This window comes from Panthera pardus, unplaced genomic scaffold (genome assembly GCF_024362965.1).
Source record: "Panthera pardus isolate Hobbes unplaced genomic scaffold, ASM2436296v1 HiC_scaffold_3, whole genome shotgun sequence".
Lineage (NCBI taxonomy): Eukaryota > Metazoa > Chordata > Mammalia > Carnivora > Felidae > Panthera > Panthera pardus.
The window spans coordinates 1,320,356-1,339,372 of NW_026526876.1; the positions used below are offsets into that span (position 1 = coordinate 1,320,356).

Here is a 19,017-nt window from a genome sequence, read left to right on the forward strand (position 1 = left end):
GAACTGTCTTTTCTTAGAGATAGATGCTTTCACCGCATCCAGCTGCTCGTGTATTGGGAAACCCGCCTTTAATACGGCTCGGCTAAATTAAAAGACGCAGCAGCTGGACTGATTAAAGGGGGGGGGGGGCGGGACACTGGTCCTAGTACTCTCTCTTTTTAAGTAATGTTTCTGGTAATGCATTTTGGAGAATGTGAAGAAAAATAAAAAATAAAAACATAAAAAAGCTGTAGAAATGTTAATGATATCCACAGGACACTCAGCAGGAAATGGGAGCGATCTGGGACTAATAAAAGCCGAAATGTAATTTGTGCAGATATACGAGGCACAGCCTCCAGAGTGGTCCTGGGTTTGCGCGTTTCGGGCTCATAAACACAGGCCGGGGAGGCAGAGCGCCGTAGGATGTCCTCGGGAGCGGGCCTTCCTCGCCACTGCCTGCCAGCCAGTGACACCCGAATGAATAAAAGTGACGGCTGCTGCCAGCCGGTTGCGTGCCTGCTCGTTTCCTGTGCCCGAGCATGGGAGGGGGCCGCCAGCCCGGCAGCCTTCTCTGGAAGGTCAGGTCAGGAGGCACGGGGCCAAGCGATGCCTCCCGCTCCTCTGGGTTGGCGTGTCACAGCAGGCACCCCCTGTAACGTTTGATCCCAGCCGCCAGGGATGGGATTGAAGTGGGTCAGAAGGGCGGGCGCGCTTTTCCTTGTTGGGGTGCCTGTGATAAATCCAGGGAGAGGCGGGAGGGAAGGAGCAGGGCTGTGTTTGCCAGGGGCCTGCTGGCTTTGATGGGCCCGGTGGGAAGGGGCTTGCCTTGTGGGACACTGGTCCCCTCTGCAGCCAGGGCCTTCTGTCCCCGAGTCAGGGCCGGCTGACTGCCGAGGTCAGGGGAGGTGGGCCTGGGCCGTGCTAACAGGGCTCCCGGGGGCTTCTGGCCGCCCCACACTGGCCCTGCTCGGCCGGATGGAGCCCCTCCCCGGGCCCCAGCACTGAGAAAGGAATCTGAGTGGGATCCAGGGGAAGAGCTGAGGAGTGAGCTGGACCTCCTGGGGGAGCCCCCATCCCCCACTCCTCATCACTCTCTCTCCTCGTTCTCACATCTGCGCACATCCATCCGTCCGTCCGTCTATCTCTCCTCTGTGTCTCTTTTTCATTTCTGGTCCCTCCTATAACTCTGGGAGCCTGTGGCCCCCGGCAGGCCACCCCTTCCTCTTTCGGTGTTGGGAATGAACGGCTGGGAACTGGAAAGTCCCTGGTGCCCCTGTGGGGGCCTGGGCCTTTCTGTCTGCCTCTTGGCTCACCCACCAGCGGCACAGTTGTGGGTTAAATCCTGACCCCCCTGGGCCTCTGGCTGAACGCCGGACTCCTTGATGTGATTCCTCTTGAGCCTGGAACGTTCCTCGCTCCTGTCTCCATCCCTCCCTCCTTTGAGGGTCTGCTGGGGTGACCCGGCCCCCGGTCAGTTAGGGGGACCGTTAGCCTGGATGCTTTGGGCCAGCCTGTGTTTGTGACTCCGGTTGCCCTGCCCTGAAGGGCCCACTCCTTCTCCGGGGTCATTTCCTGATCCAAGATCCTGCTTTGGGGCTGGTTAGACCTCACCAGGGGCGCGAGCCCCTAAAATAGTAACCAGATGGGCTCTTGGCCTGGTGTGCCCTGATCCTGACCCTGTAGAGTCGGAGACGGGAGGGGCCGACCAGGAGGGCTGGGGCTGCGTCACACCCAGCTGTGGGGCGCTCCTCCGTGGCCAAGGGACTGCGGCTGTGTCCCCCATTAGCATGCACTCCCTCACTCTGGGCCACGTAATCTGTTTACGCACCTATGATATCAAAAACAGGAGGCAGGTGCCGCTGTCCTGCGTTACTGGGAGTCAGGGAAGGGGACGTTTTATGCCTACAATGGCTCCACAGCCCCTAATCGACGTCTGCTAGAAGGAACAGACAGATTCCAGATGGCATGGCAGTGATAGAGGAGGTGTGTGTGTGCACGCGCGTGCGGGCTGTGCGCGCGCCTCTGTGCGTCTGTGTGTGTGCGCGTGTGTGTGTGTGTGTGTGTGTGTGCGCGCGTGCTCTCTCTCTCTCTCTCTCTCCACAGGCCTTGGTGAGTAGCTTCTCTGGGCAGGGGCAAACCTTCCTTGGTCCCTGCATGGCTGGGTCACGCTTGAACACTGCCGCGCTGGGACTGGATTGCAGGACCCAGGCGGCCCCGGGGGGTGGGGGGGGTGGGGGGTGGGGGGAGGGGACAGGGGAGTGGGATTGCTCTGCTAAACGATTTTACTTACGCCAGCAGGGGAGGGCTGGGGGTGGGGGGCGTGGAGGGGAGGAGCTGGCTGGGAGCAGGGTGGGGTGGCGCCTCCCGCAGCGGTGGCCATCCTTGGCAAGGCTCAGCTGGCAGCGGGCGATGTCGGAGCGGGAATTACAGAGCACATCTCCCTGACACAGAAGTTGTCAATATGTGCACAGCTGGTGGGGAGGCTCAGGCAAAGGGGAGACCGTCAAGAGCTGCGGGGAGAGGGCAGGGCGGGAGAGGGGTGGGAGGCAGGCGTTCTGAGGGGAAGGGAAATGGCCCGTCTGAATCGCTCTCCCTTCCCCCCCCCTCCCCGCCCCCCCCTCCCTCTCTCCCTTTCTCTTTGCACAGATAACCAGCCCGAGTCATGCAGTCTTTTCGAGAAAGGTGTGGTTTCCATGGCAAACAACAGAACTACCAGCAGACCTCACAGGAGACATCTCGCCTGGAGAATTACAGACAGCCGAGCCAGGCCGGGCTGAGCTGTGACCGGCAGCGGCTGCTGGCCAAGGACTATTATAACCCGCAGCCGTACCCGGGCTACGAGGGCGGCGCAGGCTCGGCCGCCGCCGCGGCCACCGCGCGGGGCAGCAAGGGGCTCCCCTCCCAGCAGTCCCTGCAGGGCAGGCCGGCCTTCTCGGGCTACAGCGTGCAGGACAGCAGCCCGTACCCCGGCCGCTACTCGGGTGAGGAGAGCCTGCAGGCTTGGGGGGCCCCCCAGCCGCCGCCCCCCCAGCCGCAGCCCCTGCCAGGGGGGGTGGGCAAATATGAGGACAACTTGATGAAAAAGGCCGCGGTGCCCCCCGGCAGGCAGTACCCAGAGCAGGGCGCCCAGCTGCCCTTTCGGACTCACTCCCTGCACGTCCAGCAGCAGCTGCCGCAGCCCCAGCAGCCCCTGGCGTACCCCAAACTCCAAAGGCAGAAGCTGCAGAACGACATGGCCTCACCTCTGCCCTTCCCCCAGGGCGGCCACTTCCCCCAGCACACGCAGTCCTTCCCCGCCTCCTCCACCTACTCCTCCCCGGGCCAGGGCGGCGGCGGCGGCGGGCAGGGCGCCCACTCCTACAAGAGCTGCACCGCACCGTCCGCCCAGCCCCACGACAGGCCGCTGACCGCCACCGCCAGCCTGGCCCCGGGGCAGCGGGTCCAGAACCTTCACGCCTACCAGTCCGGCCGCCTCAGCTACGACCAACAGAAGCAGCAGCAGCAACAGCAGCAGCAGGCCCTTCAGAGCCGGCACCACGCCCAGGAAACCCTCCACTACCAAAACCTCGCCAAGTACCAACACTACGGGCAGCAAGGCCCTGGCTACTGCCAGCCGGACGCGGCCGTCAGGACTCCGGAGCAGTACTATCAGACCTTCAGCCCCAGCTCTGGCCACTCGCCCGCTCGCTCCGTGGGCCGCTCCCCCTCCTACAGCTCCACCCCGTCGCCCCTGATGCCCAACCTGGAGAACTTCCCCTACAACCAGCAGGCGCTCGGCACCGGGGCCTTCCCCGCCGGCATCGCCGACCACAGCCACTTCATGCCCCTGCTCAACCCCTCCCCGACCGACGCCGCCGGCTCGGTGGACACCCAGGCTGGCAACTGCAAGCCGCTGCAGAAGGACAAGCTGCCTGAGAACCTGCTGTCGGATCTCAGCCTGCAGAGCCTCACGGCCCTGACCTCGCAGGTGGAGAACATCTCCAACACGGTCCAGCAGCTGCTGCTCTCCAAGGCGGCCGTGCCGCAGAAGAAGGGCGTCAAGAACCTGGTGTCCAGGACCCCCGGAACAGCACAAGAGCCAGCACTGCAGCCCCGAGGGCAGCGGCTACTCGGCCGAGCCGGCGGGCACGCCGCTGTCCGAGCCGCTGAGCAGCACGCCGCAGTCCACGCACGCCGAGCCGCCCGAGGCCGACTACCTGAGCGGCTCCGAGGATCCGCTGGAGCGCAGCTTCCTCTACTGCAGCCAGGCCCGGGGCAGCCCCGCCAGGGTCAACAGCAACTCGAAGGCCAAGCCCGAGTCCGTGTCCACCTGCTCCGTGACGTCGCCCGACGACATGTCCACCAAGTCCGACGACTCCTTCCAGAGTCTGCACAGCAGCCTGCCGCTCGACAGCTTCTCCAAGTTCGTGGCGGGCGAGCGGGACTGCCCGCGGCTGCTGCTCAGCGCCCTGGCGCAGGAGGACCTGGCGTCCGAGATCCTGGGGCTGCAGGAGGCCATCGGCGAGAAGGCCGACAAGGCCTGGGCCGAGCCGCCCGGCCTGGCCAAGGACGCCGGCAAGCCCCCCTTCTCGCTGGAGAACCACAGCGCCTGCCTGGACTCCGTGGCCAAGAACGCGTGGCCGCGGCCAGGGGAGCCGGAGGCCCTGCCCGAGTCCTTGCAGCTGGACAAGGGTGGCAGCGCCAAGGACTTCAGCCCGGGGCTGTTTGAAGACCCCTCTGTGGGCTTCGCCACCCCTGACCCCAAGAAGACGGCCGGTCCCCTCTCCTTCAGCAGCAAGCCCACCCTGGGGGCCGCGGTGTCGGACCCTGCCGCCGCGGCTTTTGACTGCTTCCCGGACACGACCGCCGCCGGCTCCGCGGACGGCGCCAACCCCTTTGCCTGGCCCGAGGAAAACCTGGGGGACGCCTGTCCCCGGTGGGGCCTCCACCCCAGTGAGCTCACCAAGGGCCTGGAGCAGGGCGGGAAGGCCTCGGATGGCGCGGGCAAGGAGAACGCCCACGAGGCTTCGGCCTGCCCGGTCTTCCAGGAGGAGGAGCCCCCCGGGGAGAAGGCCACGGTGCCTCGGGACTCCGAGCAGGAGGAGGCGGGTGGGGTGAAGGAGGAGGTGGGCGGGCTGCTGCAGTGCCCCGAGGTGGGCAAGGCCGACAGGTGGCTGGAGGAGGGCCGGCACTGCTGCTCAGCGGCCGACTTCGGGGACCTCCCCCTGCTGCCACCCACCGGGAGGAAAGACGACCTGGAGGCCGAGGAGGAGTACTCCTCCCTGTGTGAGCTCCTGGGCAGCCCCGAGCAGAGGCCCGGCATGCAGGACCCGCTGTCGCCGAAGGCCCCGCTGATGTGCACCAAGGAGGAGGTGGAGGGGGTGCTGGACACCAAGGCCGGCTGGGGCTCCCCGTGCCACCTCTCCGGGGAGTCTGTCATTTTGCTGGGCCCCACCGTGGGCGCGGAGTCGAAGGTCCAGAGTTGGTTCGAGTCCTCCCTGTCCCACATGAAGCCAGGCGAAGAAGGACCCGACGGGGCGCTGGCTCCAGGGGACTCCGCCACCCTGGCCCCGGACGCCTCCCTGGCCCAGAAGCCGAACAAGCCCGCTGTGCCCGAGGCTCCCATTGCCAAGAAAGAGCCTGTGCCGCGCGGCAAAAGTTTACGGAGCCGGCGGGTGCACCGGGGGCTGCCCGAGGCCGAGGACTCCCCGTGCAGGGCACCTGTGCTGCCCAAAGACCTCCTGCTCCCCGAATCCTGCACGGGGCCCCCCCAGGGACAGATGGAAGGAGCAGGAGCCCCGGGTCGGGGGGCCTCAGAAGGGCTCCCCAGGATGTGCACACGCTCCTTCACGGCCCTGAGCGAGCCCCGCACACCTGGACCCCCGGGCCTCACCACCACCCCCGCGCCCCCAGACAAACTGGGGGGCAAGCAGCGAGCCGCCTTCAAGTCTGGCAAGCGGGTGGGCAAGCCGTCACCCAAGGCGGCATCCAGCCCCAGTAACCCGGCCGCCCTGCCCGTGGCCTCCGACAGCAGCCCCATGGGCTCCAAGACCAAGGAAACAGACTCGCCCGGCACCCCGGGCAAGGACCAGCGCTCCATGATCCTGCGGTCCCGCACGAAAACCCAGGAAGTGTTCCACTCCAAGAGACGGCGGCCCTCAGAGAGCCGGCTCCCCAACTGCCGTGCCACCAAGAAGCTCCTCGCCAACAACCACCTGCCCGCCACGTTCAAGGTCGCCGGCAGCCCCCAGAAGGAGGGCAGGGCCAGCCAGCGGGCGAGGGTCCCCAAGCCCGGGGCAGGCAGCAAGCTCTCCGATCGGCCCCTCCACTCACTCAAAAGGAAGTCAGCCTTCATGGCGCCTGTCCCCACCAAGAAGCGGAACCTGGTTTTGCGTAGCGGCGGTGGGGGGGACGTGAAGGAGGAGGGAGCCGAGGACTCCTCCACCCTCTTCAAGAGGATGTCTTCCCCCAAGAAGGCCAAGCCCACCAAGGGCAACGGTGAGCCCGCCGTGAAGCCCCCGCCCCCGGAGACCCCGGATGCCTGCCTGAAGCTCGCCTCGCGGGCGGCCTTCCAGGGGGCCATGAAGACCAAGGTGCTGCCGCCCCGGAAGGGCCGGGGCCTGAAGTTGGAGGCCATCGTGCAGAAGATCACCTCGCCCAGCCTGAAAAAGTTTGCGTGCAAAACGCCGGGGGCCCCTCCTGGTAATCCTCTGAGCCCATCTCTCCCTGAGAAGGACCGAGGGCTCAAGAGCGCCGGGGGCAGCCCAGTTGGGGCAGGCGAAGGTCTCTTAAATGTGGGCACCGGGCAGAAGCTCCCAGCAGCTTCGGGGGCCGACCCGTTATGCAGAAATCCAACCAACAGATCCTTAAAAGGCAAACTCCTGAACAGTAAGAAACTGTCCTCGACTGACTGTTTCAAAACCGAGGCCTTCACGTCCCCGGAGGCCCTGTTGCCCGGGGGGACTGCCCTGGCGCCTAAGAAGAGAAGCCGGAAAGGCAGGGCCGGAGCCCTCGGACTCCCTAAAGGTCCCCTGGAGAAGCGGCCCCACCTAGGCCCGGCTCTGCTCCTGACTCCCCGAGACAGGGCCAATGGCACTCAGGGGGGCGGTGAGGACAGCTCTGGTGGAGGAGGCAAGAAGCCAAAGACGGAGGAGCTGGGCCTGGCCTCCCAGTCCCCTGAGGGCCGGCCCTGCCAGCCCCAGACAAGGGCGCAGAAGCAGCCGGGCCATGCCAACTACGCCAGCTATTCCAAGCGCAAGCGCCTCACTCGGGGCCGGGCCAAGAACACCACCTCCTCCCCCTGTAAGGGGCGCGCCAAGCGGCGGCGGCAGCAGCAGGTGCTGCCCCTGGATCCCGCAGAGCCTGAAATCCGCCTCAAGTACATTTCCTCCTGCAAGCGGCTTCGAGCAGACAGCCGCACCCCGGCCTTCTCGCCCTTTGTGCGGGTGGAGAAGAGAGACGCGTTCACCACCATATGCACTGTCGTCAACTCCCCGGGGGAGGAGCCCAAGCCCCACAGGAAGCCTTCCTCCTCTGCCTCCTCTTCCTCATCCTCGTGCTCGTTCTCCTTGGATGCGACCGGGGCCTCCCTGGCCACGCTCCCCGGAGGCTCTGTCCTGCAGCCACGCCCCTCCCTGCCCCTGTCCTCCACCATGCATCTGGGGCCCGTGGTTTCCAAGGCCCTGAGTACCTCTTGCCTTGTTTGCTGCCTCTGCCAAAACCCGGCCAACTTCAAGGACCTCGGGGACCTCTGTGGGCCCTACTACCCCGAACACTGCCTCCCCAAAAAGAAGCCAAAACTCAAGGAGAAGGTGCGGCCGGAGGGCACCTGTGGGGAGGCCTCGCCGCCCCTCGAGAGAACACTCAAAGACCTTGAATGTGCCGCCGCCGCCGCCCCTGGAAAAGCCCCGAGGCCCGACGGCCCGGCCGACGCCGCCAAGCAGGGCTCCCTGCGCACCAGCGCCCGGGGCCTGTCCCGGCGGCTGCAGAGCTGTTACTGCTGCGACGGTCGGGGGGATGGGGGCGAGGAGGTGGCCCCAGCTGACAAGAGCCGCAAGCATGACTGCAGCAAGGAGCCGCCGGCAGAGCCTGGCGGGGACACCCAGGAGCACTGGGTGCACGAGGCCTGCGCCGTGTGGACGGGCGGGGTCTACCTGGTAGCCGGGAAGCTCTTTGGGCTGCAGGAGGCCATGAAGGTGGCCGTGGACATGGTAAGAGGCCCGCCCAGTTGCGGTGGGGGAGCTCAGGGTCCGCAGCTCAGGCAGGCAGGCAGTTGGGAATCCCCCCCTCATCTCTCCGGTGCCACGGTTTGGGCCAAACACACCCACGATCACAGACTCACGCGTCAGGTGCTCGGGGGTGGAGTCGAACGGAGGCAGCGCGGGCTCGCCCACCCCTGTCCAGGACTTGCAGCTTCAGCCCCTCAGCACCCGGCCCGTCCCCCATACACACACCTGACACCCACCGTCGGGCTCCGGTCGCCCACCCCCAACCCCCAGTCCACCTGGCCCCGTCTGGTGCCATCAGCTGACACGCCAAGACCCCCCCCCCCAAAACAGGCAGCCTCCCAGAATTGAACATCCGGGCAGCCTAAAAAAAGCAGGTGCCCCCCCTTCCAGTACGTGTCTCCTTGGCCTCTGAGGTGGAGCACGGGCCAAGGGAAAGAGCCTCTCGGGAGGTGTTTGGGATGCGTCCCCCTCCCAGGGCCGGGTGGTCTGGGAACCTCTCGTGAAACAGTCACAAAATGCTCCTTGAGGAACCGTCACTGAGGTCCCTGAGCAAGAACGCAGGCTGGCTTTTCGGTTCAGACCCCGGCACCGCCCGTCACGCACCGTGTGACTCTGGGCGTGGGGCTCAGCCCCTCTGTGCCTCCGTGTCCTCCTCTCTAACGCGGGCAGGGTGGGTCCCCGCCGCGGAGGGGCTGTGGGGCCCGAGTGGGTTCGTGCCCGTGAAGCTGTCAGAGCCGTGCCTGGCCTCCGTGCCCGCCGACCGTCCTCTGCTCCCTGCTAGGCCCAGTGATAGCGGCTGGGCCACATCACACTAGGTGATGCCGCCAGTCCGGCTACCGGGGGATCTTGCTCCTCACGCTCCCTCCTGAGGGGTGCGGGCGGCCGGAGTGAGCAGGCAGCTGGGGGCGCATCTGGGAGCCCCCTCAGGTCTGCTGGTGGCAGTCGGCGGAATGTGCCCGGGACGTGGTGGTGGGGCCAGCATTCTGTTCCTGAGGCCTGTGCTCTTGCCCTCCCCCTCCCCCACTCGGCCCACCCCCCTCCTACTGCCTGTGCTGGGGGTCCCCACCCCCAGCCACTGGGACCCGCCCCTGTGCCTGAGGGTCTCAGCCTCCCCTCCTTTCCTGCACCAGACCTTACACAGCCCCGGGGACATGGTGAGAGACCTCTCCGCGCCCAGGCTTCCAGCCTGACTGAGGCAACCCCAGTTCCCAACAGGACATCTGCTACTTTGTCTTCCTCTCTCCCTGTCTCCTTCTCTCTCTGTCTCTCTCTCTCTCTCACTGGCTCCCGGCTCCTGCCCAACCTGTCTGACATAGGCTCAAGTCTCTCCCATCATTAAAAAGTAATACCCTCAGATCACCGCCTCCCCCCTCCAGCACGCACGGCCCGCCCACCCCCCCGCGACTCTGGCCTGCCTGTGCTGCCTCTCTGAGCCGGGGCCTGGTCCAGCCTTTTCCCAGCCACCTGCACCCATCGTGGTGGGTAAGCTGCCCACGTGCCCCCAGCCTGTTCCGGGCGCCCTGGTCTCACCTCGCGGACCCGCACGCGAGTCCTGTTGGGCCGACAAGGAAGCCGGGATCACAGCGGCGCCGTGCCTTCCTGGTGTCCCACGGCTGTTGAGTACCGGAGCTGGAAGTCAGCCCGGTCGGCCCATCTCTGCCCGCTGTGCCCTACGCCAAAAACGGTGTGGTAGCCTGGCACCACCGGGGGCCTCCCCGGGAAGGTCGGGACGGGGCCGCGGCAAGGACACACAGCAGCAGGCACCTGCCGTTCGCCGGCCGCACCTCCCTCCCTCACCGGAGGCAGCTCAGATGGGATCTGAAGGGCCGCCGAGCCAGAGATGGTCCAGCCAGGCCAGGGCTTGTGAGCCTCAGAGGGGATCATTAAGGCAGCCCCCCCCCCCCCACCCCAGCCGGAGGAGCAGACCGTGCCACAGAACGCTCTGGAGAGACGGGCGGGCTCTGGGACTTCTGAGGGGCACGGCTCCATGCCCCCTGCTCCCATAGCCCGGGCATCCTAGGCCTCCTGTCCCCGCCAAGACCTCTTGCTGCCTGGACAGCTCAGTGGCAGCACACTCCCTTAGAGAGACGCAGACCCGGGTTCGAATCGCAGCTCTGCTGAGGGCAGGTTCTGTGACTCCAGCAAGTCACTGGCCCCTGCGAACCTCAGGAGGCCAAACCCCGCTGGCAGGGCCGCAGGGTTGCGGGGCTGTGGGGGTGGTCTTCCCTCCCCAGCACGCAGTAGGGGCCCTGTGCATCAGGGCTCCAGGCCCCGGCACACCTGTTGCTACCTTGGCCTCACTTTTGCTCCCTGGGGGACAGAACTTCCGTGTGGCCCCTCGGGGGCAGCCCCGTTTCTTCTCTGTCCCCTCCCGAGAGCCCCCACACGGCTTGCTGTCCCTGAGCCCTACCATGCCCACCCCCTGGGACCTCGGGTTCTCTCTCCACCAGCCTGGAGGCCTTTGTCAGGTTCACAAGCCCTGCCGGGGGAGCAGAGGATCAGAGCCTGGGTGTGACGGTCAGAAGGGCCCAAGGCCTCTGTTCCTCTGTCCCTTGATTTCTTCACGTCTGCAGTGCCACTCGGGATTGGGGGAGGGAGGGACACGGTGCAGGCATGGTAGCGTGAGGCTGCTCTTGCGCCTGTTGTCCTGTAAGCGACAAAAGCCCTGAGGGCGCAGCCCTGGCTTGGGCCCCAGTCCTGCCTTATTCCCTCCTTGTGGGCCAGAAATTGAGGGAATTTGGGGCCTCACGGTCCCAGGAGATCTCAGCCCTGACCGCAAGGAAACTGCGCGTCTAAAGGCATTGTATGAAAACCTGATGTTCCAGAATATACCCAGCCCCCATCCCTGCACCTCCCCGCTCCCAGCTTGATGCCAGAGGGAGCATTCCTGGGCATCTTCCCCAGGAAGGTGGGAGAAGACTCTCATTCCTAGTCTCCCCCAGATGCTGGGGATGGGATCTGTCTTAGTCCAGGGACCTGGCATGGAGCCCCTGCCTCGAACAGTATGGGGGGGTGATCGCCAGCCTGTGCTCCAGCCGGGCAGCTGGGCTCAAAGCCCGGCTCGGCGACTTAGGGGCTGTGTGCCCTCAGGCAGTTTAATCAGTCTCTCTGAGCTCTCGTTGGTAACCTGGGTAGAATTACGAGCATATCAACATAAGGTTATGGGGAGGCTGCTTCCAGGCACATGGGGCACATCGTAAGCTGCCGTCACCTGTCGGTAGCTTAGCAACCACAGCTTAGTCCTGCCACAGCTGCGCTGCCCTCCTGTGCACTGCCCTCCCCAACCCATACAGTGAGGCTTCTTGTTTTGCGTCGCCTCCTTGGCATCGCCCAGCCGTCCCGGCCACGTCCCTGCCCCACGTGGGGCAGAGTGGGCTGGCCGCTGTGCTGCCTCGCGTGAGATTTACATCACCTCGGCATGTCAGGACTGGCTGTGTCCTCTTCTCCGGGGATCTGGCGAGGATGAGTGGCCCATCGAAGGGCGGGAGAGTGTCTTTCTGGGTAGAAAGCAATGCTTCTTGCCTTCACTCTTGCCTGGAGCGGAAGCCTCAGTTTCACCATCTAGAAAATGGGGTTTGTGAAAGTTACCTGCCTGAAGGGCCGGTGGGAGGAACCAGTGGGTAAGGACGCACACACAAACCTGCTCAGTGCTGGCCGGTAGCCACAGCCGTAGGGTGAGTGGCCTCACGAGTTCTTGTCATCTGCTGGGCACACGGCGTCTCTTATTTAATCTTCACGACTGTCCCGTAAGGGAGGCACTGTCCCCACTGCACAGACGGGGCACGGAGAGTTTGAGTTAGCGGCTGAGGTCACGTGGGGCAGAATGGCGGAGCTGAGATTTGAACCCAGGTCTGTGTGATGCCTAGACCCTGATACTTATCCACGAGATTAGACGTTTTCCTGCCCCAAGAGGGTCCCCTCGTCCAAGGCACAGCTCGGAATTCTGCCACAAAATCGCCCTTGGGGGCACTTGTGCCCCATACTGACCCTCCTTCCCACCGATGTCCAGGGAGCGTTTCGGGGGAAAGGACGTGGGGTCCGTGGGAGAGCCTGTCTATAAAGCCCTAGACTCACCCGTCTTCCCTCTCTCCTCACCAGACCTGTTCCAGCTGCCAAGAAGCCGGGGCCACCATCGGGTGCTGTTACAAGGGATGCACCCACACCTACCATTACCCGTGTGCCAGCGATGCGGGTAAGAGCCAGCCCAAGGGGACAGGAAGGCCCTGGAGGCCCACCTGAGCAGCCCAGGGGCACCCGGGCACCCCGCTCCTTGAACCCTGCCCCAGTTGACGCCTTGGCTGCCCTCCTCTCCTGCCCCAGCAATTTATCTTCTCAGCTGTCTCTCCCCTGGGCCCCATGATGGACAATGCTAAGGCCACAGAGAGGAACCAGTCCCGAGCCACCTGCTCGAGGGATGCCCAGAGCCATGCATTACAGGATGGAGGGCTAGCTCAGGAGCTATCAGTGCTTAGGAGTGGTAGGGGCTGGGGAGGATCTCAGGCCTCAGAGAGACAGGGGTACTGGGGCTGGGTCTTTGAAGGCTGAATAGGAGTTCACTGGGTAAAGAAAGATGGGAGGTACAGACCTCAGCAAACACCAAGTGAGGGAGGAGGAGATGGGGTTCAAAACACTCCTATTGGGGGCGCCTGGCTGGCCCAGTCAGTGGAGCATAGGTCCCTTGATCTCGGGGTTGTGCGTTCCAGCCCCACGTTGCACACGTGGAGCCTACTTATAAAAAAACAAACAAAAAACCCTCCCGTTGGCTACAGGCAACGGTTGTAGGTTTTCAGCAGGACACTGGGGTCTGGAGACAGGATCAGGCTTCCCCTGCACCCTCACCCACCTCATTCTCTCCTCTTACTCATTCATCTGTCGCATGAGCGTTTATGAGCACCCACCGTGACCCAGGCACACAGAAGGACAGACTGCATGGGCCGGAGAGATCCGGGAGTCCCAAACCTCATCGAGCAGGCAGGGAGACCCAGGCTCACAGACAGTCTTTCGATTTCATCCAAAGAGAGAGGCTGCTTATGGCGGAGCCGTAGTCACTGAGAGGCAGCTCTGGCCTGGATTCAAACCCCCGTGGCATTCTTACCGCGTGGACTTGGGCAGGTTCGTGGATGCCTCTGCAGGTGGGCTCCCCATCTGTAAAACAGAGATTAGGATCATCCCTTTTTGCTGCGGCCGCTCGGAGCAGTGAGCCAAGTAATGAACGCCACCCAGGGAAGTGCAGCCCTCGTCCCGTTTGGGGCCAGTCCCCTGGACGGCGGCCTCCTCCCCCTGCTCCCCGTGCCCCACCCCACCCCACCCCCGCCTCTAGCCTGGAACCCGGGTGAAGTTATCAATGACTCTGCCTCATGGATGACGGAGCAGAGGTGTCTCCCAGTAGGTCCTCCCATTACCTGGAGCCCCCTCCTCCCCACCTGAATGCCTGCTGGCTCTGCCCCGGGCCGCGGGGACCACTCCCTGCGCCCCCACCTGCCCGCTTGGTCCCCGGCCAGCAGCAGCCCCAGCTAAGCCACCCCCGGGAGCACCCGCAGGACTGAGTGATGACAGTTCCTTGGCGAGGGCTGAGGTGCTCGCACCGTGCAGGGAGGGGGCCGGCTGGAGCGGGATGTGGGGCTTCTTCCCGGTTCCACAGCCCTACCCTGGGCAGCAGGAACCAGATTTTAGTGTGGACTCAGCCACTTAACCAGACCCGTGGCCTTACCCCAGTAATAGATAACTACCCCGAGTTGCACCCCTCCTTCTACAGTGATTAACTTAGCACCCACTGGGTGCCAGGCCCTGCCTCAGGCCCCTGTGCTTTCCCGGGTTGCACCTTTACAGACAGGCTGCCTTTCCCATGGCCACACAGCAGGACAGACCAGGATGCGACTGCTTTGCCTGTCTTGCTCCCCATCCTGTGTTCTCTCTCCCACCCCAGTACCGTCAGAACCTCCCGGGGGTTCCCGTTTGAGTGAGACAGACAGGAAAATCATGATCTTTGCCCAAAGTTATGGCAACCAGGAAGGGCAAAGAGTGTGTCCCTTGGGACAGAGTCCCCCTGTCTGAGCTGGGGGAGGGGGGGTGTGTGTGGAATCCAGGAGGACTTCCAGGAGAAGGCGCCACTGGAGCCTGGCCCCAGCAGGTCAGTGGAGGTGCCCCGCAGCTGGTTAGCGGTGGGATGTATATACCAGGCCGGACACAATACGCTTCCGCTCGAAAGGAAATCTCCGAAGGATTTCCCGTGTGATAGGGGTCTCTGTAGAGCCCCAGAGCTTGCCATGGGAAGGGGCCCCGGAAGCCAGGTAGATGAGACACTGGCTCAGCCAGAGCCGAGGGGGCCAGAGGTTGTCCCGGCGGGAGACGAGACCTGCTGATGGGGACAGAGCCTTCGCTGGCACTGAATGTGCAGGCCTTAGGGTGAGGGGCGACGGGGTGTGGAGCCTGCCATCCAGCTTCCCCACGTTGGAGGGGACAGGTCTGGGGCAGGACAGGGGTGTGCCGAAGGTGTGTCGGCTACCGGCTCTCCCAGGCCCGGCTTCCTGGCTTCAACGCCAGTCCCCGGTGGTCTGTGCCGAGGGCGTGGTCAGCCGGCGGGCTCCGCCGCTCCCGCCGGCTGGCAGACCTCCTCGCCACTGACTTGGGTGGCTGCGGTCGCGTGGCCTCTCGTGCCCCCGCAGGCCAGGCTCGGCACCACACGGTTGGCCAAACCGAGTCCCCCAGCCCGCCCAGATTCACAGGATGGATTCCTCTTCTGCTCGAGAAGAGCGACAGAGCCACAGCGCAGAGGATAGTGGCCCAGGGAGGGGGCCTGGAGCTCTTCCGGCAGTCTGTCCGTCTGCCACACGGGGCTGCTTCCCTCTGGACAGGCTGCATTTGAGGCGTCAGCAGACGTACAAGGGAAGTTGTCCCAGCTGGGCTCGGGACAGAGGCTCGCTGGCCATCAGCCCCAGGGCTCACCAGGGCGCTGGGGCCGGGGGGGGTGTCGTGGGCACCGCCACTTAGCAGCTGGCAGAAGAGAGCGGGTGGAGCCCCGGGCACTGGAGGAGCAGCAGCCAGAGAAGCTGGGAGAACAAGTGAGCCTCCGGGCGGCAGGGAGGGCTGGTCACGGCCCTCCTGACCAAGCGGGAGGCTTGGGAGACAGAGGAACTAGGGGAGGAGGCTGGGGAGGCCATCCAGCGTTTGGCAGACAGGAGCCCCCGGCTTCTGTTGGCACCTTCCACCTACCCGACCCCTTGGGCCTGCCAAGCGGGGGCCCATGGGGCTCTCCAGATGTCTGGGTCACGCTCTCAGACCGTAGGGCATCAGGGCCGTCCCGTTCTGCCCTGGCTCACTAGCCCTGTCCCTTCCACCCCATTAAGGACCACCTCGTTGGGGCTAAGTGACTCAGAATCGCTGGCAGAAGCCAGCAAGCCACGGGTCTGTCTGAGCCTTTCCACACTCAGGCCCCGGGGCCACTTTGTCAGCTGGGTCCCCAGGTCCCCAGGTGCAGACACCAGGAGAGGTGGCCTGGCCCTGTCCTGTGGTTCCCCTCCACACGTCCAGGGTGGATGCCGGGGGCGTAGCTGAGCAAGCTGGTTTTGGAAGTGGTGACCTCCTGCCCTCTGCTTCCAGAGACCCGGAACCTGTAGGGCCCGAAGTGGGATGTGGGGCGGGGATGACCTCACATGTGCAGGCCTGGCGTTTTAGCTCAATGCTCTTTGGAAGGTGTGAGTTCAGTCCCGGCACCGCGTCTGGCCTGTCGGAGCGTAGAGAAGAGGAAAAACTGACGATCTGCCTCCAGCCGCTGGCCCTGGAGTGCACAAACCTCGTGGGCAGTTTTCGGTCTCAGGCTCCCCAGCTCTGGCAGCGGTTGGTCGGAAAAAAAAAAGGGGAGACAGCCACAGGCCTGGAGGGTTCCCAGCCCTGTTCTCAGGCCTGCAGACCTGCCCTCCCCACCCTGCCTACCAGCCACCACGCTGCCGTGATGCCACGGCACAGAGCCACGGCGTGAGCAGGAGGAATGTGCTGGAAGGAGAGGCCTTGCTTGGCCAGCTCCGGCCTCCGGCTATTTATGGGTTTGGGGTTTGTTCAGAGCAGTGGCCGGCAGGGTAGGGGTGGGGGTGAGCCCAGAAGGGGACGAGGGGGTGGTGACTGGGGCTCCTGGGAGAGAAGCCGGGGCCTCCCTAGGTGGCATCAGGCAGTGGAGTGGCAGCTTGCTATGAGTGCACCCCTGGGCCGAGGTGGGCATCAGGGACTGGCCATGCTCAGCGTCCTCTCTGTTCCCCCAGGGTGGGCAGTGCCCAGGGCACCCAGATGCCTGCTGGGATTCACTCGGACCCAAGACCTCAGTCCCGTCTTCCCCTTGCCCCCAGACTCAGGTCTGCCTCCCCCCTCGAGGCCCCCACAGGGACAAGCCCGTATCCTGAGTGTCTGCTCTGAGCGGCACAGGTGCCAGTGGCTGGTGAGCAAGTAACCGACACATAGACCAGTAGGAGGAAGTGACAAGCGTGGCCGAGTGAAGTGAGGCAGGGGCAGGGGAGAGACCCACGCATAGGGGATCTGCCATAGGGAGGGAGTCAGGAAGTCCTCCGGAGTGACAAGCGGGCTCCGGGAGAACAAAAAGCACACGGGGCCCCTCAGCTCAGTCGTGATGGGGTCTCGGAGACCGGGAGGGTTTCAAGCATGGGCTGCTTTGCTTTTCGCAAAAAGCCCTGTAGCCTAGGGTCTCGTGGGCGCTGGGCCCCCCTCCCCGCCTGGCCCCCTGATGAGACTCCTGCCGCCGTCCTAACCACCCAAACTTCTCTTTGGTGGCAGGTTGCATATTCATCGAAGAGAACTTTTCTTTGAAGTGTCCCAAACATAAGGTAGGTGACCACAGGCCTTCCCTGGAAGGTGTCCAGGCTGGAGGGGAGCCCCTTCCCTCTCCCCACCCCTTGCCCTGCGGACCCTCAGCAGGGCCCAGCCCCCACCTGCCCGCCTCCAAAACTTCATCATTCCTGGTTTATCCGCAGCCTTTGGGGCAGGTTGGCACGCGCTAGTCAGACCGCCTTCTGACGAGGCAGGTCCTGAAGGAGGGGGCCGTCCGAGGTGGGGGCCAGTAAGGGCAGACAGGGGCACGGGACGTCGGGCACGGAGGTGACGGTGGCAGGGTGCGGGGAGAGAAAAGTTCGGGCCTAAGGTGAGGCTCCGCTGCCTCCAACGATACTCGAGCCCGGCGCTGGCGGCGCGGGCAGGGGCGGAGCCTCACGCGGGGGCGGGGTCGTGGGGAGGGGCGGGGCTGGGAGGAATTCGCTCCCGGCGCTGGTCCGCCACCGGCAGTAACGGGGGCTTTGGCGTCTCTTCCCCTGCAGAGGCTGCCGTTGTAATCCACCCCAACGGCGGGAGAAGCCGCCGAAGCCCGCCTGCCCGCCCGCCGCCGAAGGAGAGGAGCCGCCTGCGCAGCCCCCGGGCCTTTGAGCTGCTCCCAGCGCGGGTCCAGAGCCGATCCTTGATCCGGATTCCGGATCTTGGATCTGGCCCCTAGGGCTGAAACTTGCGGTCCCGGGTTGGGAAGAAAACACGTTCCGGAGCCGCCTGCTTCCGGAACAAGACAACACTGGGCGTTCCCGCCCGCACCCCTCCGGGCCAGGCTTGGAGAGAGGGAGCCCGTGGAGCGGCCAGACTCCTTGAGGCACCCAGGTTCCGGCGGGGATTGGAGACCCCTTTAGCCTGGGGACACGCTTCTCCCCTGGTAGTTCCAAGACGACGTGGCACACATTCCACGTGGGTGCTGCCGCCACCGCAGCCGGTCGCGGCTCGCAGCTGGGCGCCCTGGGGGTGGGAGTGGGGGTCCAAAGGGCCCAGGAAGTGGCCAAGGGCGGCTCCGGGCTCCGAGGCCGGGTGGGGTGGGGAGGGAGCCGAAACCTTTCCGGAGAGGACTAGGCCGGCGGGGGAGGAGGCCGGAGGCTTTGGAAGGAACCTTTCGAATTGCGTCCTAGAGCCCTTCCCACCCACCCAGCCTTGGCCAAAACTTTTCGTGCGGTTTGGGCAGAGCCAGAGGAGTCCGGGACCCATGCTCAGGGGATGCGGGCTCCCCGGGTGTGGGTGGGACTGGGGCACCCCTTTGGCTTCTGTTCGTCCCCTTTCCAGCCCTCTGCCCCACCCCTGGAGCGCGACCTGGGAACGCAGTGGAAAGGAGTGGTGACCAGAGCGCACCTCCGGCGAATGCGTGATCGTCCCTCTGCACGACCACCCGTCTCCAGGGACAGCAGCGCCCACTCGGCACGGGAGCAGAGACAGCGCTAGATTCGTGTACAAACCTGTGTACCCCTCTATATATATGTTACATAGAATGTATATATGTTGGGAACATGCTCGCTTCTCCCGTGTGTCGCCGCCGCCCTGCGTCGTGCGTCCCTCAGCACGGGGCCCTTGCCAGGAAGGGGGCTACGGCGACGCCCCCCTTCTCCGCGCAGCCACCACCGGCCCAAGCCAGTCCCCGCCAGTCCGTCCGCCTGTCCGTCCGTGTCCTCAGCTCTGTCCACGCTTCGATAGGCCTGATGCAGCCCCCAGACTGGGGCCGCCCTAGCAACTTCCTGTACATATGACTGTAAAATGGTAAACGTGTGTATTATATCTGGCCTCGTTATATAGTGTATATATATGTATACATATACATATATATAATATATATGAAGACTGTAAATGTTAAGACGACTAGTGTTCTTATTAGTATATTGCTTCACACTGAAGATTGTGTGTATCGAGCTGTTTCTAAAAGATGTTTATTTTCCTTAAGAGTAAAAAACAGTCATTGCATTCAGAAAAAAAAAAAGTCAATAAAGATACAACGATTGTTTTGGAAGTCTGCAGCCCGTGGATTCTA

General features: G+C 64.3%; 1 protein-coding gene across 1 annotated transcript; it reads left to right on the top strand.

Moving 5' to 3' along the window:
• Window positions 1–966: 966 nt before the first annotated feature.
• Window positions 967–18,996, top strand: RAI1 (retinoic acid induced 1). The gene is given in 6 exon segments (XM_019413265.2): window positions 967–1,962; window positions 2,626–4,039; window positions 4,041–8,168; window positions 12,285–12,378; window positions 16,968–17,017; window positions 17,504–18,996. Coding segments are annotated over 5 exon segments (5,685 nt in total). The 5' UTR covers window positions 967–1,962; window positions 2,626–2,641; the 3' UTR covers window positions 17,519–18,996.
• Window positions 18,997–19,017: the final 21 nt, after the last annotated feature.